The 23,558-nt window shown below is 45.2% G+C and overlaps 1 protein-coding gene across 11 annotated transcripts in view; it reads right to left on the bottom strand.

Moving 5' to 3' along the window:
* ADRA1A (adrenoceptor alpha 1A) overlaps positions 1–23,558 on the bottom strand; it is a 162,129-nt gene that overhangs the window by 93,413 nt on the left and 45,158 nt on the right. For 5 of the 11 annotated variants that reach the window (XR_006707037.1, XM_045456595.1, XM_045456641.1 and 2 more), the window contains exons 1-2: positions 17,634–17,981; positions 14,853–16,407 (exon numbers count right to left, since the gene is read on the bottom strand). Coding sequence is in view for 10 of the 11 variants with exons in the window: in XM_045456595.1 (XP_045312551.1) it covers positions 14,853–15,735 (883 nt within the window). In the remaining variant the exon portion in view is untranslated. Of the gene's footprint in view, positions 1–14,852; positions 16,635–17,633; positions 17,997–23,558 lie in introns of those variants that run through there. The other 6 variants (XM_045456613.1, XM_045456605.1, XM_045456655.1 and 3 more) reach the window with 6 other exon arrangements.

The raw sequence follows: 23,558 nt of genomic DNA, 5'->3' as shown, positions 1-23,558 counted from the left end.
ACTGAATGTTACTGGGTTATACCCTTTAAAATGATTAACACGATGAGTTTTATGTTATGTAAATTTTACCAAAACACAACAGTGGGTAGACAACTATTAGTTTTTTAGGGACCCTAAGGCATCTGGAAACCTTAGTTTTTTTGGAATGACTGGCCAAGATGTTGGAACACAGTAAAAAGAATCAAAATTGTTGACTATAATTAAACGTGTTTCTAAGGATTTTGATAGATCTTAGGAATTCCTGTCCTATAAACCAGGGTTTATCGGTCCTGGCACTATCGTCATACGGGGCTGCTCACCGCTTTGTGGTGGGGCTGAACTGGGCACTGTGGCGGGTTTAGCAGTATGCCTGGCCTCTACCCACTAGATGCCAATAGCACCTCCCACCCCAACTGGGACACTGTGACAACCAAAAATGCCTTCACATGTGGCCAGATGTCCCCGGGGAGCAAAATTACCCCTTGTTGAGAACTACCAGTCATGACTTCCGCAGGACAGTTTCTTTTTCTGGGATTTCACCCTCTCCCAGAGTCTCCTCTGAAAGAATCCGCTTCTGCGACTGTCCTTTAGTTATTTCCTAAGGACAGTGAAATCACGTTGAAAAACAACACAGTTGTTGACTGCAAGTAAGTTTCAAAAAAAAAAAAAAAACCATTTCTCATTATAAGGGATCAACTACGTGATCACCTCACAAGCAGCAGGTTTCTCGCGGGCAACCACACGCCCTGGCAATAAGCTAAATGTGGATAGCACACGCGCGCGCGCACACACACACACACACACGCACACACACAGAAGAAAGAAAAAGTTAGTGTTCAACATTCCCTTTTCAAACCCTTTTTGGGCAAAGGCTACGGCTCTGCCAGCATTCCAGAATAATGACAGCTGATGTGCCTTTTGTCAACTATCCCTCCTTCCCTTTTGAAAATGCAAACCTAACTCCTTCCAGAACCTCTTCTGATACCCTTTACTGAATCTGGAATCCGATACCCTTGGCACAGACAGCAACCTGTGCCCCAGGCCCCCCTTAGCGGCCATTGCCGGGGAGGCGAGGCTACGGGTCCAGGACGCCAGTCCCCGATCTGTTTCATATCTTGGACTTCTGAGTATTCCATTTGAAGCTGGAGTTTCATTGGAATTCACGCGAACAAGGAATTCTGAAGCTGACAAGTTTGAAAGCCACTGGCCCCGCACAAGCCCATTTTACTACAGATGAGGAAACAAAACCCAGGCTCCTGGCTGGACCACTCTCCTCTCTTCCAGGGAAGCTGGCCAAGCAGCTCCAGCAAGATGTCACTTCACCTCTGTTGTGCCTCTGTTTCTGCTTCTCTGCATGAGCACCCAACTTCTTACAGGCTTGTTCTGGGAATTAAAATTGAGGCAGTAAAGTGGCACAGGAGCACCATTGCTATGGACTGAATATTTGCGTCCCCCTCCAAATTCACATGTGGAAGCCCTCACCCCAACGGGACAGTATTTGGAGGTGGGGCCTTTGGGAGGTGATTCGAGTTAGATGAGGCCATGAGGGTGGGGACCCCATGATGGGATTAGTGCCCTTGTGAGGAGACAAAGCTCGTCTTTTCTCTGCCACATGAGGACACCCCAAGACACCAGCTGTCTGTGAACCAGGAGGAGAACCAAGCCCCTGACTGTGCTGCACCCTGATCTTGAACTTCCCAGCTTCTAAAATTGTAAGAAATAAATGTCTGTTGTTCAAGACACCCAGTCTGTTACAGCAGCCAGAAGTGACTAAGAGAACTATCTATCCCATCAGATATGTGAACTACTTTATTTCTTTTTCCCCAGGAAGAGACGTGTTAACTCTTCACATGATTCTTTTTAAACCTCATATGGGTCAGGGTCACGAGAGAAGGCTTGGCCTTCTGGACTATCCAAGGACTCTGCCACTGTCTGATCCCATGGGTATCTTCCTCTAACTGCCCCGTCTGGAACCACAAGCTTCCATGGTGCCAAAGGAAATGGTCACACACGGGGTCGGTCTAATTTCTGCTTCACACGCTGATATCAATGGAAGAGGTACCTGAGCCTAGGTGGTGACGTCAAGGTTAAGCTGAACTTCCTCATCCCCTTTCTAAGTTCTTAGTAAATCTAAAAGAATGCACACAGTTGATATTTTACGGTGATTTATCACCGCCGAAAGACACTAAGGAAGGGCAATATCCATGAGCCAGAACCTCTGAGAAATTTCTGGCAATTACAGGTTGGTTGGTCATGAGTAACTTCAATGAAGGACAGATAAGTCCTCAGTTAATCTCCAGAAAAGAAGGTAAAGGTAAGAGGTTTCCCAGTGGCTGCTCAGTGATACCCCCAAGGGCTTTGAATAACGGATGCTGGAGACACAGGTAGACCGGGGGCGGGGGGGGCTGTTCAAAGACAAATCTCAATTGTACTCAAGTGTCTGAGAAGAGTATGAATGCTGAGGTTCACAGGGGGCGGGAGGCCCCTCACTTTTCCCAGGCAAGGTCAGCAGACACGTAAGGGGAGGCTCTCCTGGATGGGGATCCCAAGGGGCCAGTCATGCCACCCGGAGGACAGGCCACCACACCCCCTGTGCCAAGCAAACAAGACAAAGAAACCCTGCTCCGTAAAACTGAAACCTTTTCCTTCTATCTCCTTCTCTACTCCCTATGGATACACAGGTCTGTACCTTAGCCAACCTAAACCACCGCAAAGATCATTCGTTTCCTTCTCCCCTTGATCTGGGTCTGAAAGATTTGCCCAGGGACCCACCCAGGTCCAACTAGAGCCCATTTCCTGTTTCATGACCAGTTCATCCTTAATGAAGCTTGCACAAAAAGAGAAGGATTACTGCTCACGTGAAAGGCTTCAGCTGTTCCGTAGATGAGATGGGTCTGAGAAGTCAGAGGGACGGTCCACCTTAACGACGGTAATACGGAAGAAAATCTCTAAGCTGCATTGAAAGGGGACGTAAGGCGTTTGTAGAGTGAGTGTAGTTAAGAGTGACAAGAGAACAGTGTGCCAGTAAAATGGAAAGCTAGAAAATATATACATATCCAAAGAGAATACTTGCCAAAAAAAAAAAAAAAAAAAAAAAAACCAATAGGTTGACGTTAAGTTGTTTATAAAGCACAAAATACCAAGAGACAAAGGAGTAACAACAGTATTTTCAGATTAAAAAATATATATACGGACAGCTGGGTGGCTCAGTTGGTTAAGCAGCCAACTCTTGATTTCAGTTCAGGTCATGATCTCACGGTTTGTGGGTTTGAGCCCCAAGTCAGGCCCTGCACTGATGGTGCAGAGCCTGCTTGGGATTCTCTCTGTCCCTCCACCCCTCCCCGCCACTTGTGTGTTCTGTCTCTCTCTCAAAATAAACAAATACTTTAAAAAAAAAGAAAAAAATATATATAACTCAAGTTCTATGCTCCAAACAGTTGCCGTGCATGTGTTTAGGTTCAGGCACGTAAGAACTTAGAAAATATGTTTTGCCTATGTTTTCACTGATAAAATTTTATTCGGTCTTATACTCTGCTATAGTAGCAAAGTAAATACTTTAAACCTTGTGAGCCATGCAGCCTCTGAAGCAACTCAAGTCCGCCGCTGTAGTATGGAAGCAGACATGGATGGTGTGGAAGCCAGTGGGCATGGACGTGTTCCCATAAAACTTTATTTACAAAAACAGGCCATAGTTGGCTGGTCTCTGTTCTACATGATAGAGAAAGCAAAATCCAGAGCCCATGAGTGAGTAAATCACAGTATAAAAGGGCGATTAGTATTACTAAACTAAATTATAGAAAGAAACAAAAAGCAACGTAGGTAATACAATCATTTAATGGCAATACTCTAAATCTAAAGTGCAAATATTAACCCAAAGATGTGAATTTCAGGAAGAAAGGAAAATCAAAGTGTGCTAAACTTCTTTCCTTATGTGGGCAAAGGTGACTGACAGAAGTTGTGGTAAGACACAACTGAAGGTTTAAAAAAAAAATGCTTCTGAAAAGCTCTAAGATAACTTCTCATAGAACTAAAAATAGGAGACAAAACATTTCCAAAACATTGCAGAATTAAAAGGCAAAGGGGAAAAAAATGGTTCAATTTGCAAGAGACAGAAAACAAAAAAAAGGAAGAAAGTATAAAGCAAGAGGACAAACATCAAAGCAAACGTGTCTGTTACAATCGCTGGAAATTAGTTAAATCCTTACCAGGAGACAAATACACAGACTAGACAGACACATAGACCATAAAAAATTTATGTGATGCAAGATACGCAACCTGATACATAAAAAGGCACGCAAAGGTATGTTGGCAAATGCAAACAGAAACATATTAAAGATTACAGTATTAATTTTTTATATGTACATATCAAGGAAAAATAAATAGGACAAAAAGTCTATATTTAATGGAGATATTATTGACTCAGTCTTTTAGGTATCAAGCAACTACATCAACATACATAAAGCAAACCTGTTAAAAATAGAATAATTGGAAGACTTCTTCCCAGTAGCAGTGAGAATTTAACCATACCGCCCTCAATATTTGACAAATGAAGTAGATGATGAGTAAAGATAGAGAATAGAAGGTCTTAAAAACACCACTATTAAAGTTTAGTTAACACATGCCTATTAAATACGAAATCTATTAACTCTGCTAATTATTGATCATATATTAAGTCATAAAGAAAACCTCCATAAGTTCCACAAGCTCGAAATTATTTAGTTCACATTTTCTGACCACAACGCAGTAAATCTGAAACTGATTTTCAAAAGTGGAGGATTCGAAACACCAGTTATTTGTAAATTAACAAACAACAAGAACACCACGACGAATCCTCTTTTTTCTACACAGGACAAAGGAGACATTGACAGTGGAAAGACGGAACAACCCAATGAGAGCCCGGCCTAGCAAAACATAGGGCAAGGAGCTGAAGTTTGCTTAAAGGAAAAGGTACAGCTTGTCTGAATCTTAGGCAAGAAAGAATTAAAGTACATGAAGCAAACATTCTGCACAAAGTTATACAAAAGGGCAAAATATAACGAGAAAAAGTATAAGAAAGAAATTTCTACAGATTAAATTATTGCACCAGAAAACAGATTAAAATGATTAATAAATCCAGGTCATGGGTTCCTAGAAAAATCTAGTAAAATAGACAATCTTCCAGGGCTATCTTGGTGAAGACAGAGAGAGAGAGAGAGAGACAGAGAGAGAGAGAGAGAGAGAGAGAGAAAACATAACCACAGGATTAGGAAATGGGAAAAATAAGTGAAAAATTAAAGAATTTCCTGGAGAATTCTATTGTAAAAATGTTAAGCCTCAATGAGAAGGAAAATGGAAAATAAGAAAACAAAGATTATCAAATCTGACAATCAAAATAGACCACTATCCATGGAAGAAATAGAAACCAGTCTCCAAGAATTGCATCCATAAAAGGAGCTGTGCCCAAATGTTTTATGGGCAAGTTCTTTCAAACCTTGAAAGAACACATAATTCTTATGCTATTTAAACTGTTATGGACGGTAGAAAAAAAAAGAAAAGTGTCACAGTTGGCTTTATGATGTTAACATAAACTTGATACCAAAATGTGACCAAAACAGCATACTAAAATAAAACAATACAGTCACTTCACATAGAAATATAGATGCAATCCAGAAACAAAATATTTAGTATATTTCAGTAGCATCAAAAAGAATAATGCCACTGATCAGATAGAATTTAATCCAAGAATACATGGATAGGTTAATACTGTGAAATAAAATTTATCAGATCGGTGTCAGTGATAAAAGCTGATACTGATGCGTATCAAAAAAGGAGCATTTGATAAAATTAAAAATTCAGTTTTGGTAAGATTTTTCTATAAACTACAGAAAGGTACTGCCTTGGTATGAGGAAATACGCTGATCTAAAACCAACAATGAGTGCCATATCTAGCGTCGAAACACTGAAGCAGCATTTCCCAAATCCCCTACAATAATCACTTTTCCAGGACATGTTAGCAAGTGCGATGAAAAGTACAATGTAAACAATCGTTCAAAAGTCATTGGGGAAATAAATCGAGTGACATGTCATATTTCTCAACAGGAGGTCTTGGCATGATAAAGATGTCACTTTTCAAACTAATCTATACATCCTAATCAATCATGATCGACCCGTGACAGGATTCGTGTGTGGTGGGGGCCAGTGAGCGACAGGGTGTCACTTGGCAAAATGAGTCCAGGGTTCTTCTGGAAGAATAAACGTGCAAGGATGGACGAGATAGTTTTGAAAAAGAATATTCTTCCAGGGGCCTTAAACCAAAAGCTATTAAAATGTATTATGAAACCACAAGAGTTAAAATAATGTATAGAACTTTCCAATCACTGTGATGTATACCCGAAGCTCACATAATGGTGTATGTCAACTATAATACTACAATGAAAAGGGAATAAACGATTTTAAATGAAAAAAAAAAAAATCATGGGGCACCAATGCTAGAGCGGAGAGACAGGTAAATGGAACAGAAGGAGTCCCAAGATTCTTTCTAATATCACAAAGGTGGCTTTCCAAATAAGACAGGAAAGGGTAGATTATTCACTAAATCTCTCCAGAATACCTGGCTAACCATTTCGAAATCGATACAGTTAGACATCACCTACCAAAGTGCAAAAATAAATTTCAGATGGGTTACAGATGATGCCCTAAAAGAACTAGGAGAAAATAGAGGTTATCTGACTGGCATCGGGGAAGCATCTCTCCAAGCATCCCCGAGAAGGCACAATTCACGAAGGAACAGATTAAAATAGGTGACTACATAAAAATTTTAAACGTCCATATATTTGCAAAACCCACAAAAACCATAAAATGTGAAAAACCCAATGGGCAACATAGTTGCTAATGTATGTACAAGAATTATAATATCATTAAATACTCCTCATCTTTATTCTCATTTTAGTAAACCTCCCTGTCTTTCTGTCTGCAATCCATTTGCCACTGCTATTCCACAGATGGTGGACGCCACCCAGGAAAGGAGGACATGATTCAGAGGAGCGTCCCATTTAGCCAGAAAAAGAAAGGGAAGGTCTTCCCCATCTGCCCTCTATGGGTGGACTGTGTGGGGAAACGGGGAAGGAAGTAGTGGGAAGAGGCAGCTGGATGTCTGCTCTGAGCTCCCCTCTCAACAAGGACCTTGGGGCATTTAAGAAAAAGGTGGGAGTGAAGGTGGTTTTTCCCACTGTCCATTCTGGGCATCTGGGAGATGGCACGTGACAGGCCGTACCTATGAAAGTCACAGCCAGCATGTTTGAGCAGAGAGCAAGCCCAGTCAACGTGCCTGTGGCGTGGTACGGAAGGCACCCACGTGACTCTCCATGCCTTGAGACAGGGGTGAAACAGTGTTGAGGATTTTAGGAGAAAGAGGTGATCAAGGGGGGGCAGTCGGGACAAAGTGACTCTCTGGCCAATGGCAACAGAGCAGATATCTCCCCAGCCAGGAATGAATGGAGTCACAGGCCAAACCTTGAGAGTCTGAGGTCCCAGGGAGGACTCCGTGGGGCTGGGTCATCAGGTGGAGTAATGGGCCACCACAACCAGCCTCAGGTTCATCAGGGCACAAGAGCATGGGCTGGGGCTAGTGTTAAGTCCCTAGACTACACCAACCTCCCCAGTGCAGGATACTAAAAATCACACTTAAGGGTCAGCCAAGCACCCTAATTTCCTATCTACATACCCACGAAATCGTGTGAGCCCCTGGACCTGATCAAGTTGAAGGCAAATCTGAAAGGCTTGTGTTATTCAACAGAAACTGAATATATAAAGACATTGCTTAAACGATCGGATCAGGCTGAGCTTATCGGATTTGACTAAAATTGTGTGTGTGTGTGTGTGTGTGTGTGTGTGTGTGTGTGTGTTTCTGAGGAAGTTCATGAAAAAGATCGCATCAGTTTTTGGAAGATAAAGAAGCTACATTTTCTCAGCACTATCTGATCATGGCATGAGAAAAAAACTGGCAACCGGGTATATACTACAGATAAGTGATTAATGTCCTCAATGTATAAAAAGAGCTTACAAATAGAAAAGAAATAAAAAGAAATGGAATTATAAAAAGTGGCCCAAAAGCACAGACAAGCAATTTCACATTACAAGAGTCGAAATACAAATAACTAATAAAACAGGGGGGACTTTTTCAAGTAGTAAAGAAATACTTGGTTTAAAAATGAGAAGCCGCTCTAAAAACGTCCAGCTGGCAAACCAACTGGCAGTGTTAAAATACAGTGAACCTGCTAGACAAGGAAAATGCCTTAGAAACAGGTCCTCACATCCGAACCTGAAACCATGAGGCCACAAAACACAGCAATGCCTTAGTCCCTAAGTGTTGCCTGCTTCAAAGTAATGACTTGCCTGTCTGTAGCCCGGTTGGAAAGAGTCGGTTATCGTTCGAAGCATTGTTGGAACTCATTTTAGATGTTTTCTGAGCCTGCAGCACATTCTTTTGAATATGACGGTAAATCTTCATTGACAGTTTCGTCTTGTGGAAAGAGCCAGAATTAATTTAAAGCCAAGTCTGGTTAGACTATTTGTGATCAGAGAAAGGTTTTCTCATAAATCTGCCCTGGAGGCAATGACAAAGAGGCATTCCAGAACTACGCAGCAGCTCATGGAAGTATTTGCAACCGTGAGAAGAATGGTGCATCTTTCGCCTGTCCTGTGTAAAGGTCTCCCACTGGTCTGTCCACAGTCTTCCTTCCACTAAGCCTTTGATAGTTTGAAATACAGGCTTGTTCCTGCTCAACCACTCATAAAATAGCTCTAAAAGCCTACTAAGTCTGGCCCTCTTTCTCCAGTTTCATTTGTTACCAGTTATCTCACAGCCTCTCAGTTCTGGCTACACTAGCCATCTGGAAAATCCTCATGGACATCAGGCCAACCTTGTCAGAGTCCTTGCCCATTCTGTTGCCCCCCTCACCCTTTTGGCCACTGAACATCTCCCCATTCTGCACATCCTGGCTCAAAGGTCAAGCCCTCCTTTGCAGCAAGACTTTTCTGCACTCCCTGCCCCGGGTCACTCACCTCCACAGTCCATGTTCTCAAGGCACCACCCACACCCTCTTCATTGTACGTAGTCTGGATTTTTTAATCAGATATTATCTGATTAATATCTAACTCTCCAAAGAGATTAGAAGCCTGCAGGAAGGCAAGGACCCAGACTGGTTTTACCTGGTGCATTACCTAAAGGCCAGCGTGTAGGAAGCTCTCCATAAATCACTACCAGGTGAAAGAGAAATGCAATTTGATATGCTTGTGTGGCAGACAAGCCACAAGGTGGTCAGAATCACCCTCCCGTCCTCCGGGCGTCTGCCACTTGCCCATCAGGACAGAAATCCGTGTCCTTGTCCCTTGCACCCATGCTGGCCTTGTGCCTTGCTTTCACTGCAGAATGAGACAGCAGTGACACGGGCCAAGTCTGGGCCTAGCTCTTCAAAAAGGCCTGGCCGCGTCTGCCCCGGCCCGCTTGCAGACAACGGCCACGTTGTAAGAAAGCTGGTCTATACCCCTGGAGGAAGAGAGGCTGCCAATTCTGAGAGCCAGCCCCAACAGTCACACGTACTGGCCTTGACTCATCCCTGACCCACAGAATCCACGAACCGTAAAAGAGTTGCTGCCTTAGGCCACGACGCTTCGGGATGGCGCGTGGTACAGCAGCAGTAACAGAAACTGGCCTCGCGTCTTAAAATCGTAACGGTTCTGAGATCGTCTTCACATCACATCTCTAAGAGGTCAACCTTCTCCGTAAGAGTCAGGGGCCTGATCCCTCTGTGCCTGCAGCCGAGCCACACAGGGTCTGGTCATCTTGGGCATCCACAAGAGTCAGAGCCACTGTATGTCATTTATACATTACACGCACTTGTCCTTTTTCCCTGCTGTGTGTCACATATCACCAGCTGAAAGTCTGCTATGTATTTAATTGCACAGATTTTCGGCTCCATTAGGGGAGGATTTTTTTTTTCTTGTCTTTAGCTCCAGTGATTCTCTAGCTGCCTGGGACATAGGAGATGCTCAATGAAATTTGCTGAACGAATGAATCCTTCTTTGCCTCACTGCTTCCCGATGATTCGCCCCTTGCCAGCTTTGCCTTCCCTCCAACATCCCATCTTAAAACACATGCTGGGGCGCCTAGGTGGCTCAGTCGGTTAAGCATCCGACTCTTGGTTTCAGGTCAGGTCATGATCTCATGGTTTCGTGAGTTCGAGCCCCGGGTCGGGCTCTGTGCTGGCAGCTTGGAGCCTGCTTGGGATTCTCTCTCTCTCTCTCTCTCTCTCTCTCTCTCTCTCTCCCTCTCTCTCTGTCCCTCCCCTACTCCCACTGTCTCTGTTCCTCTCAAAATAAATAAATGAACTGAAAAAAACAAAACAAAAAAAGAAACCACATTCTCCCTCCTCACTACCGCGTGCCCTGCTCTCTTTTTAATTTTAACATTAATTATCAAATATTCTATGTCTACATGAGCCACAGCTCAGCCCCACACTGCCTCCTTTGGCTCAGAGATAACAGCAATGCCTATGTCAATAATAATAATGCCTGTTTTGCATTTCAATCAGATAACCTGTCCAAGGTTCAGACACACAATTATGTAGTCAGTAAATATTGCCCCTTATCCCCAGAGTCAGACGCTGAATCAACTGAGTCACCCAGGTGTTCCCTTAGCACTTCCAATACCGCCTCCTACGCTTGTGATAATTGTTCCTAATTTGTTTTCTTAACTAGATTGTGATGCCCCTGAAGGCAGGGAATGTGCTTTATGCATCTTTTTCTAACTCAGTGCCTGGCACTTATTATACAGTCAATAAACCTGGAAGAAATAGTCTCTTGCTTGTTTGGTGCCATGAAGAAGCTGTGGACCACAGATCTGGTAGGTTTAGGGATCTTCTGCCGTACGGGGCAGCAGGTCAGACTGCCAAAGAGGAGTTTTCAATTTCCCTCCCGCGGCACCCCATTATCAGGATTTAAAGGAAGCCCAGTGATTCTGGGTGCTCTGGTCTTGCCATCACTCCCCTCCACTGTAATACTTCAGCTCAATGTTTACTAACTCCCCAGGAGAGCGGATCCAAGAGGAAGGCCATGGTTAGACCAGAGCCCCCCTTCCCCTGAGTGAGCTTAGGAACCAGCCCACCTCCCTGGACAGCTCAGCCACCACCAGAAATCCCAACCCCCCAGTCCCCCATCATCACCTGAGCTTAGTCCAACATCTGACTCTATAGGACTCCTAATCTGTTCCAGTTCATGTCCCTGCACAAACACACGTCTTTACTGTGGTTCCTACGTACAGTCATCGGCAACATTACCCATAACCCTCAGCCTCTTAGCTGTTGGAGAGTAACGCGCAACCTTCTCGACTGGTCTTACTTTCAACTTGTGACTGGCTATAAATCTCAAATATGTCCTCAGGACTTCCTGGTGACTCTACTAAATTTCCATAATCTATTTACTCTCTTGCCTCACAGGTGAATATTGCACATCTTCTTTTGCTCCTCAAACCAACAATCATTTCTTATTCCTTTCTCCCTCGTAGCTGATGACCTTGCTTCTTATTTTGTCGAGGGCATAAACATACACCAAATAGGGGATTACTTTCCCCCTCCGTATGTGCTTGCCTCTGTGCTTATAGACCCCGGCTTCACCCTCACTTCCCGACCCTCACTTGGGCACTGAACCCCACCTCCTCCCTTGCCTATACCATAATTCCATCAGAATGGTATCCTATCTCCCACCTTTGGAAATTCTCTCTAGATCCTTCCAGCTATACTCTATTTCTCTGCCCCACTGTCTAGGAAAACCTTTCCCAGGAGTTGTGTCTTTTCACTGCTCCCACTTCTCCATCTCTCATTCTCTCTAGAAAGCACACAGGCAGGCTTTTCTCTCCATCACTCCACTGAGACTATTATTCTCAGAGGACCTCATCATATCACCAAGGACCTCCACATGGCCAAGTCCAATGTGGAGTCCCAGCCCTCCTCTGCCTTGGCCGAGCAGTCACCCGTGACACAGCTGAATATTCTTGTGAGGCAAGAGAGTAAATAGATTATGAATACTCTTGCCTTCCTGAAACATTTCCATTTGGCTTTGGGATCAACACGGTCTCTTGGTTTTCCTCCCTCTTCCCTGCCACTCTCTTCCAACTTCTTCTGCTAATTGGTTCTCCTCTCTCTGGCCCTCAAGTACAGGAATGCCCCAAGACTCAGTCCTTACCTCTCTTTTCTCTGTATTATGTTCTCCTTTGTAGACCCTTTCACTTCCATGGCTTTAAATATATGGATGTGTTCCCAGTGTATATGGTAGCCCAGCTCCAAATTCATGTATCTAACTGCCACTTGGCATTTCTACTTAGATGTCAAATAGATATGTGACTATATGGCATGGCTACATGGCTACACAAAATAAACACTTATACTTCACGCCCCTGCCAGCCCCTTATAATCCAGTCATTCTCCGGTTTTCCTAGAGTAAAATGCGCTGTTTACCCTGGTGCTTAGGCCCCAGACCCGGAAGTTACCTTTAATTCCTCTCTTTTTTCTCATACCCTATGTCCAACCTTGTCAGCTCCACATTTGGAATAAGTACCGGATGTGATCACTTCCCACCTCCTCCACCTGTTTCACCCAAGTGCAAGACATCTCGGTCTTTCCACCCTTGGCTTCTCTAACGGCCTCCCAACCGGGGTCCCTGCTTCCACAGTTGTCCCCCCAAACAGCCCACTCTCCAACCAGAAACCCAAGTGATCCTTTAAAAATATAAAACCAGCCACATCCCTGCTAACACCTGTCCAATCGGATGGCTTCCCATCACAATTAGAATAATATGCAAATTCTACTTGGGCCTAAAAGACCCACATGACCTTGTCTATTTCCACAACCTGTTTCTGGACTTGTCTGCCCACTCATTCTCTGTAGTTCAGCCAGGCGGTGGTCTTTGCTTTGCCTTGAACAGGTCAGGCTCTTTCCCATCTCCGTACTCGCCGTTCCTCTGCCCAAAAGGTCCTTCCAGACTTTGTAAAGTTTGCTCCTCACTTCAGTTAGGTCTCTGCTTAAATATCACCTCTTCAGAGAGGACTCGTCTGACCACCCACCCCGTTGTCCTACAAATCTCTATCCTCTGATCCTGCTTAGTTTTTTATAGTGTTTAGCAACCCGTGACTTCTTAATACATATTTATTTGTCCATCTCCCCCAGAAGAATGCAAACATTTTACTGGCAAGGAGTCTGCTGCCTTGCTCAAACTATGTCTAGAACAAGTGGTCGGTATACACTTGATAAGTACATGGATGCATGAAAAAATACGCAGACTTCAGAAGGAAGTAAGAGATGGGATGCAGAAAGATAGGGAAGCAGGGGCTCAGGTAGAGTGCTATTGAAATAAATTCAAAGCTGTGATGTACTTCTAGGAGCAGAGTCAGCAACATGATGGGTAGGCACAATGGAAAGTCAGCTAGTGAACTCACAAGGGCCTCTCAAGCAGCCCTGTCGGATAGAAATTTCTGCAGCGATGAAAATGTTCTATATCTTTGCGGTTCCCAAACAGTAGCCACTGGCCAGATGTGGCTACTGAGCGCTTGAACTTTGGCTAGTGAGATTCAGGAACTGAATATTAATTTTCTTTAACTTGCATTAAATAGCCACATGTGACCGGTGGCTATGGTACTAGAGAGCCTTCCCCACACTTGTGATTTCAGAATAATAATGCAAACCTCACTGAGTCGTTGAGGGGATGCATGAAATAAAAAGCCTGGACAAATGAAACCAAGTTGGCCCCCAAAGCTAATAGCTATTATTACACGGAGTTGCCAATTAAAGTACTTTAAATACATGCTACTTAAATTTGGCTCCAAGGTGCCAGAAACAAACTTTTATTAACTTTTACCATATTTTTTTTTTGTTTGTTACAGTTAGTGGATAACCAATGTGTGGGTCTATACTTGAGCTCCCAAACTAAAAATAGCCAACAACCATTTTGGGATCTCAGGAAGGCCTTTCGGGGATAGATGACTATTCCAAGTGGATCAGCTTGCTGATACTTACGATGAGCTAATTAGTTTTGACAACAGCTAATTTAGCATTTGCAAAAATTGGATTTGTAACAGTACTGCGTTATTTTCAAACAGTGTCATCTGCAGCTTCCAGAACGCTCTTGGATAAGAGGACTGTTTGTTTTGCTACTTACTATTAAAATACAGGGGAAAGTATTTACTTATAAGAAACATGATGTGGAATTCTTTAAAGCTTAAATTCTTCTGGACATAAAATCATCTTTTTTTCCTTGTCAGGGGCTCACCACACTTTCTTCCATACCGAATCCAGAAAATAAAATTAACACAGATATAGAACTAAGCAGACCATTATGACTAACCCTTAGGAATAATCTAATCTAATAATAAAATTACACATTTGTTCAGAATAAGTACAGTGCTTATTTTTAGGCCAAGAGAATTTGCAGTTCAGAGCGGCAGAGGTGAAAGTGGAATCCCACAGCCCTGCCTAAGAGTGTGGTGGAGACTCTGAGACTCCAAAGAAGAGAGGATCTGTTTAAATTAAACACATGCTTACAGGCATTAAGAAAAGCTGACGTTCTTATGAAGGAGACCAATTAATCTGCATCTGTTGGAAGCAGCTTTACAGGAGTTGAAAAGGTGCCTAAGGACATACTGTAAATGAGACTGGAGAAGAAAGGAAACTGAAATTTACTTTTCTACCGGGGAGCATTTCCTACCTGCTCCCCTCCCCACCCCCACCGCTGGCTTTGCTGTTTGAAATGCAGATCCTTTTTCTGCCACCCCTGACCTTGAGTCTAGCAGAAGGGGAAGGGGATGAGGAACCCTAAATACAAAGATGGGGCGTTTGAAGACTTACCAATGGGCATCACTAAGAAAAAAGGCAGCCAGCAGAGGACGAAGCAGCCGACCACGATGCCCAGTGTTTTGGCCGCTTTCTTCTCCCGGGAAAATTTGAGGAGCCTCACGGAGAAGTGCGTCTTGTTCTTGGCGCTGGACACCCCGCTGCCTCCTACCGGGGCATTTTTCCGATGGATGCGGAGCGTCACCTGCTCCGAGTCCGACTTGTCAGTCTTGAGGCCGGACTTGAGGCCCCGGCTTTCCCTCTTGGCCACCACGTAGACCCGGCAGTACATGACCAGGATGATGGTCAGTGGCACGTAGAAGGAGCCCAGGGCCGAGAAGAGCACGTAGCCCGGCTCCTCGGTGATCTGGCAGATGGTCTCGTCTTCAGGGGCCGGCTGCCTCCAGCCAAACAGAGGCCCGATGGAGATGACGAGGGAGAGCGCCCAGACACAGAGCAGGGCCATGAGACCCCTCTTCTGGGTGACGATGGTGGGGTAGCGCAGCGGGTAGCTCACACCGATGTAGCGGTCGATGGAGATGATGCAGAGTCCCATGATGGACGCGGTGCAGCACAGGACGTCCACCGCCGCCCAGATATTGCAGAAAACCCTGCCAAAGGCCCAGTAGCCCAGGATCTCAAAGATGGCAGAGAAGGGCAGCACCGTGGAGGTGAGGAGGAGGTCGGCCACCGCCAGGTTGACGATGTAGTAGTGAGTGACCGAGTGCAGATGCCGGTGGCAGGCCACGGAGAGGATCACTAGGATATTGCCCAGCACACCAAAAATGATGAGGCCCCCCAAGATCACCCCGAGCAGAATGGCCTTGGATATGTTCACTGGCGCCTGCGGATGGGTGCAGTTGGAACTGTCGGAGGCATTCCCAGAGAGAAACACCATGGTCCCAGCCGGGGCCGGCGAGGTCCGGCTCTCGGGAGCCACCCCCGGACGAGGGCGGAGGCGGGAGCGAGGGAGCAGAGTCAAAAGGTCTCGGCTCTGGGGAGCCTTGCCCGCTGGGGTTAGCTGGGGGTGAGAGAGGGCGTGTGGGTGGGAAGCAACCCCGGCCTGCCCTGGAAACCCTCAGAAGGCCACGCAAAAGGGCAGGGCATTAAAGGCGACATGGCCAGGGACGCACACGCGGGGCTACCCGCGGACCCTATCCACCCGCGGCGCTGGCCTTCCGGCCCCAACTCCCTCCCTCCCCCAGGCTTGGCGCGAAGCTCGAGGAGACACGTTGCAAAATGCAATCCCAGAACTACAGGAGCCCGCTTCTCCGTACTGTCCGATCCGTCCTGCTTAGAAGATTGGGCATTCTGCGCGTAACTGGGAATTCAACAATCTAGCGCCAGCCTCCCCGCTGCCCACAATCAAGTACCGGTGTGCCGTCGACTCTCAAAGGCGGGGACCGCCGGCATCTGGGCGCTTCTCCCGGCCCGCAGTTACCCACGGTGTGACCGGCGCGCGGTGGACTCGTGCTAGATCCAGCTTCTGCGCGCGCAGGCCGGGGGAAGTGGACGCGGAACGCTGGCCAAGACCGAGGCGGCTGCGGGGCGTCGTCGGCCCCGCGTTCCCCTGAAAGAGCGCAAAGAGAAAGACGGGGTGTATACCGGGCGCCCTGGGGAGCGAGGCCGTACCGGGCCCGGCGGCTGGGAGCCCCGGCGACTCTGCGGTCCCGGAGCGGCGTGCCCTGCTGCAGCACGGGCGGCGCGGAAGGGGACCGCGAGCCGCTGGGAACCTGCCTTGGCGCGCGGCCCCGCGGCCTCTGGCCGGCTCCTGGAGCCGAAGCAAACAAACCCCGAGCCGCGGCGGCCAATTACGCGCGGCCGCACAGCGAGATTAAACCCCGCGAAGCTCGCTTAGGCGGGACTGCGGCTGGTGCGTACGTGTGTCGCGCCGAGCCTGGCCGGTGGAAACTGGAGGATCCACCCGGGTGCCATTTAAACAGGTTGCTTCTCAGTCACCTGGAGGGGGCGGCCTGGGAGAGGGAACCGCTGCGACCCGGGGACCGCGGCCAGCCAGTGCCACGCGCACGCTCACGCCGGTGGAATTCACACTTGGGTGTGCGGTGCGCGCGGGTCTGTCGACCCGCGAAGCCGGCCCGAGGGCCAGGTCCCGAGAAAAAGCTGGCGGGGCCCGAGGGCTGAACGCGACCGAGGTCGGTCCAGGAGCCCTTTTCCAGCCGAGGAGCAGCGGTGCCGGAGGACTTGAGCCTCCGGCCACACCCGGACGGGCTGCGGGGGTGCCGGGGGAGAAGTGGTGGAGAGGGCGAGCGCCACTCTGCAGAAGGGGCTTTGCAAGTGGCGGCCACTGCGGATGTGGTAGGCTTAAAAATCAGGAGGATGCGGAACGCTTCGCTTTGCGGGGCTGGGGCCACGGTATTTGTGACATACTTAGGTTTCCACGGGGACTGAGGCAGGAGTACGAGGAGTGGGGACCCATCTTGCCTTCTGACGATTCTGGGGTCGGGCCCTGAGGCCGGACTCCCAGGCAAAGGCTATGGTGAAAATCACAAGTTCAAGAGCTCACAGGTGGTCCTAAAAGCCAGCGACTGCAGAAAGCCTCTTTCCTCTACCTCGGGGCGACAAATACGGACCAAAAGACACACTTGTTAACTAGGAGGTAACTTTCCAGAATATACAAGGGAAACGGGGTGGGGTGGGGATGCAGGTGTCAGAGCGGGTGAAAGAAGCGGGGGGCGCACGGGCAAAGTGCGGGTTCCGTCTCAGCGGGAAGCGAGGGCGATTTGCCCTCATCCCGGCCCCTCTGGACGCCCGCGCCCCATGCCGCAGCGGACTCACCTGGAGCGGGGAGGGGACGGGGGTTCGGTCCCAGGAGCAGCCCCGCCGCCTCCTCTCTGGGGAAAGAGGCGACCGTCTCTCCAAAGGAACCAATTCTTAGTCCTTCTGCACCCGCTGACTCACCCCTCCTCTACAGATGTCTTTAAGCTCCCGGCTCACTATCGCTTTACCTGCAGAATTTACAATAAAGAGTGAAAATAGGAAAAGAAAAAAACCCGGCCAACCCATAACTCCACGTTCACCCTTTTAATTTTCAGCTCCCCGACATCAGCAAAGAACGGCAAGGAACTTTGCAGCTAGCTCTCGCTGACGTCACACAGGCAGTAGCCCCAGCGAGTACGGTGATCGGCTGTTTACCGTATTACTCTGCGGCAACAGGCAGAATGCGCACAACCGTATTTTCCCCCCTCCTGCTTGTCTTGAGTGGATTGCGTTCTCGCTTTTCTTTAAAAAGATGTTTGTGTGTGCGTGATGTGTGTGTGTGTGTGCGTGCGTGCGCGCGCGTGCGTGTGAATTTTATTTATAGGAAATAACTTCTTTAAATGATACGATTTTAAAACTAAAGAAAAATTGACACCTGCCTGGTAGATATTACTGCGGATGTGGTGTGTTCACAGAAATGCCCCCAAAGTTACTTTTGAACAGCTTTATTCAATTAACACTTGGACTCGGTTCTGTTAAAATCAAGAAGAGCATATGTTGTTATGCCAAATACACGGGTAAATTATATCATTTGAAGGTGTTTCAAGATGAGAGTACAATCAGATAACATTTAATGAATCTGATTGTAATAAAATTATGATTCCTGGAAGATGTAAAGGGAGCATATTTAAACTTTATGAAATATGATCCATTTCTCATTTCTCGGATCTTTCTCTCATCCGTCTCTCATCCATCTCAGATGGATTTTAAAAACATTATAGTCCCGCTGTAGTTTCTTACACAGTTTAGTGTTGGTAAAGTTCCACAAATTCTTTCCCTGCTTTTGTAAGAAAATGTATTTTTTAAAGGAAAGTTACTTCTGTTACTTCTGTCTAATTCTCTTTGATTCATTAATAGTTGGTGTATGAAAAGCTGACATCACCAGTTTTATTGATTTTTTTCTTCTGGTAAATTCCACATTCTGTTTACCTGACAATTGAATAAACCCGTATGTGTTTTGGGATATTGGGAAAACACTCGAATTTTCTCCACTTTGATTCCCACCTCCTACATCATCCTCCTTCGTCTTTATTGATTTAGAAAACATATGCTGTTCTTAATGTATTTGCCAGGTACCCTTGAACCTAGTAACAAAGAGATAACTTTGACCAGGGGTAGGCATTAGAACTCTCTTCCCTGAACAGAAGTCTGTTAATATTGTTTCTTTTTCGAAAGGAGATGTTTGGGAGGCTCTTTTATAGTTATATACCTCTAATGCCTTGGAGGAATGTCCATGGAACGATCAAGAAGCACTACTTCATTAGGAAGTATTATCTCATCCTCAGATATGTCTATCATGTATGTTCTTTAGCAATGCCACCCACCAGAGAGATATTTTATTGTTGAGTTTCATATTCATTAACCTTATACCATAAAGGCGAGTTCTCTATTAAGATCTGTTCTGTGGTAGATAAGGGAAGTAGTGTTATCAGCAAGAAAAGCAACCAAAAATTGCTCAGCTCTGCAAGGTTAGAATGTACAAAGGTCTTTGGAACTCCCAGTCCTCCACCCCCAACAAATAAGCAGAGCACCCCTCCTTTCCCCCACCAGCTAACTAGCTGGAGCCAAGGCTGAGAAGAGCTGCTCTTTATTTCTAGCTTAGCCCCAGGTGGATCTTTCAAATCTCCTTCTCGGCCAGTGAACATCAGTTTTTGAGACACTGACTCTCAGAACCAATTATTTCCTCACTAACCCTAGACCCACAAGCAGGAAACTATCTATTGGTGGGTTACGCTTTTAAAAATGGTTGAGGTGGATGTCCCGGAAGGTGTTCGGTTAGACCCATGGGGAGGTGGGGTGAAGAAAGAGTAGGCTGTAGAGTCCTAAAGATGCTGTCCCTGCATTCCTGTAAGACCAGGGGCAAAACCCAGCTTTTCTGAGCCTCGGCTTCCTAATTTTTAAAGGGACACACACACACCACACACACAAAAACCCCAAGACTGTTATTAGGACAGAGTGAAATTATATCTCATGAAGCTTATCCATCCTCCTGTTATTAATCTTATTAACTAAAAACTCTGCTCATTTTGTGCCCTACGTTAAAGTGAAACACACTTCTAACCCAGAGTGGTCCCAGTCCCACATTTAACAAGAGTACTATGTATTCAGCTGGAGAAATCTGTGAAATGACCTGAAAATTACGCCCAAGCCCACTGCTGTAAGCGGAGTGACCCAACATGGCAAAGCAAAAGAATGGCCCCGTTCACTGGCTGCTCCTCCTTTCTTCTCACTTTCCCTTGTCCCACATCTTGAAGGACCATGAAAATATGTGCGAACACTTCCATCCATACATCCAGACAGCTCTACCTTGGCCTTTGGCAGTGGCCTATAGTGTGGTCTGCCCTTGAGAAGATGGGCCCAGGAAAAAGGCCTAAGGCCCTAAAAGTGGTTGTGTAGCCATTTGGAGCAGAGGATTCTGGGTCCCAGAGCATGACCTAGAAAGAAGGGTGGAGGCTCTACGCAGGGATATTACCTCAATCCTGTAGTCTTATAGATTCTGGGATCTCTAAAGCCCAAAACCCAAGTTAGGAATCCTCTTGCCTAGACCTAAGGATGCTACTCTGTAGACTTTGGGTGTGATGGAAGCTGAGAAATTCATTGCAGGAGAGGTTCCAGGAAGCCTCTTGGGAGGATATTGCTTGATTTAGCGCTTGCAGAATAAGCAGAATTTAGATTGGTAGGCAAAAGTGAGAAAGGCAGATCAACAACAGGTGTAAAACAGAGGGGAGATGTGTGTCTATACATGTGTGCATGCATGTGTGTGCATGCGTGTGTGTGTGTGTGTGTGTGTGTGTGTGTGTGTGTGTGTTCAGGGACACTGGGGTCTAATTGGAGAAGATCTTGCAATCACCGTACACCCAATGACTTCGATTGGCAGGATTCTGTTAGTGACTAGTGAGACAGTCAGCAAATATAGGAAGCTTCAAGAAAAAAAAAAAAAATCTGTCAGTCATTATCTTAGAAGACAATACACAATGGAATTAGGAGCTGTTTTCCCAGGCTTATGATTCCAAGTGACAGAGTAGAGGGCTTAATGTTAATATCTACCTAAAAGACCTGGCTTTTCAACTAATTCGCGTAAGGCTTAAAAAGCTAAAGTGGAAGGAAAATGAAAAACATTGCTCAGAATGATATTGATGCAGGTATCAAGTCACACTTCTCTAAACAGGCCTTGTGTTCTAATCCTTTATCGAACTGAGAAAACCACCCAGTGCACAGACACTACTGAAGGAAGCCTCAGAAGGGATAATAATTCTGCCCTTGTCATCATTTGTCCTGCTTATTCTCGTTGCCCTTGAGAAAACAACGTGTTCCAAGCCTCTTATGAGTCATGGAGCCCATCCCTACATTGTAGATTATGGTGGGAATATGGGGTCAAGTCAGCCTATAGCTAAATCAGGTAAATTATTTCTGTAAAGCAATGAATCTTTGCTCTTGTATAGCAAATGTGAGTTGAGTCATATCGATCAAATTTGTCAATATCTAAAAGGGAAGGGAAACACCAAAAATCAATACCTGTACCAAATGTAGAAATGCTTTATGTCATTTCTCCACCTGCTGATGATGTCTATGGGGACATTAAAATGCTTATTGGCCTGTATTTCATTATAAAATATATGATTTTAACAGCATATTTTGAAAAGTTGGAAATAAAAATAAGACATAATCTATAATTCTGCCATTGCAGACATAACCACTGTGCAATATTTGATACATTTTTCTCATGTGTGCAAATGATATATATACACATCTGAAATATATTATATACATGTATTTATGATATGTGTGTACATATATGTATTATGTATAATACTGTGATCATATTGTGTCTCTAGTTATATATCCTGCTTTTTCATTTAATGTTATTTCTGAACACTTATTCATATTAATGAATTTTTACAAAAATATGATTTGTAACAGCTGCATAGAAATTCCATCACATATATATGTCATGATAAATTTGCCTATTTGGATATTTAGGTTTTCCAAAAAATGTCCTCTTTATAGCTTGTACTGTGATAAATGCTCAGGTATAATGTTTTTTTTGTGTTTTGTTTTAAATTTTTTTTAATGTTTATTTTTGAGAAAGAGACAGAGTGTGAGCCAGGAAGATGCAGAGAGAGAGGGAGACACAGAATCCGAAGCAGGCTCCGGGCTCTGAGCCATCAGCACAGAGCCCAATGCAGGGCTCGAACCCACCAACCGCGAGGTCATGACCTGAGCCGAAGTCAGCCACCCAGACGCTCTGTACTCTAATTTTTCTTTAGATTAACTTCTATACCTGAAATTAGAGGATCAAAAATTAAGAAAATTTGAGAAATTATACTTTGCCCTCTAGAAAGGTTTTACAAATGTACATACAAAATGTAAACTCATAAGAGTGGGGTATGATAGAAACTTTCTTTGTGGTGGCGGTAGTTGATTTTTGCTTCTTGCCAATCTTGAGTGTTTCATAATAAAATACACAAGTACATAAATATCTGTAAATTAAACAAACTTTAGCTAGTGTGATAAGTAAGAAATCTCTCATTAAACATTTTTATTCTTGGGACGCCTGGCTGGCTCATTTGGTAGAGCATGCAACTCTTGATCTCAGGGTTGTGAGTTTGAGCCCCACGCTGGGTACAGAGATTGCTTAAAAATAAAATCTTAAAAAAAATACTTTTTAATTATGAGCATATTTTCATACACTTACTTGACACGTGCATTTACTATGTTGTGATTTGCTTGGCTTCTATCGGTCAGGATTTAGTCGGAAACTGCTGTAGATATTTCAAGCGGGAAGTGACTTAACACATGGAATCAGAGGCTTGTAAGACAAATAGAAAAGCTTGGGAAACAGGTCAGGGAAAACCGCTATTTGCTTTCAAGAAATCTGGAAGTATAGGAAGATTAGGAAATCACAAAATGAGCTCAGCTGCCTGAAGCATCAATAAAGTACAGGACACCCAGAAGCTCCTGACAAAGCCTCACCTGGGCTGTCGGCTGACGCCTTTGTTCCTGCACAGCACTGTTACGGGACAAACAGAGTATCTGCTTCTCCTTTACTTTCAGAATCTCATAGAAGCTCCTTTCTTTGGTGGATGTCACCAGAACAATGATGACAGAGATTCTTCCAGCCATTGCAATTCAAGAAGCGCATAGAAGGGGAGAGATGGTTCTGAGTAGGCATCTTAGTATAATATCCACCGCCTATTTTTGTATGGGTGGTTTCCTCTTTTATCCTATATGTTTGTGAAAACTCTTTATATGTCATGGCAGCCATAAAAAATATACCCCTCAGATCTCCTGCTGCATAATTGGGCATAACTGAAGGACAGTCTCAGATTTTGTCCTTCTGGATCCATCCCTGTGCTCATGCTACACTTCCTATAGGCAACAGCTAAGCATGGCAGAGGTTCTGATGCAGGCAGGCCCCTTATTATTAGACACAGGATTTATCGAAGGGGAGACTTTGTCTTGAGGACTTCCCATCAGTCAGCCAAAACTTTCTTATAACTATGCAACAATCTGACACTTTTCTTTCCTAATCCTCCTCTCCTCCCCTCTGGCTTGGATTATAGTCCGAAGGCTCTCCTTCTTTGACTCTCCTTTCCTTCACAGGAATTTCCTCCAATAAATCTTTTATATGATTAATCACGTCTTGGTGTCCGCTTCTTGAAGGACCAAAATTATACATTAAGGATTTCAGTCCTTTTGGATATTTGTTGTCATTTCTTCCTG

Source organism: Leopardus geoffroyi, chromosome B1, assembly GCF_018350155.1.
Source record: "Leopardus geoffroyi isolate Oge1 chromosome B1, O.geoffroyi_Oge1_pat1.0, whole genome shotgun sequence".
Taxonomy (NCBI): domain Eukaryota; kingdom Metazoa; phylum Chordata; class Mammalia; order Carnivora; family Felidae; genus Leopardus; species Leopardus geoffroyi.
Note: the sequence above shows the minus strand (reverse complement) of the source record. Positions and strands in the feature narration are given on the sequence as shown.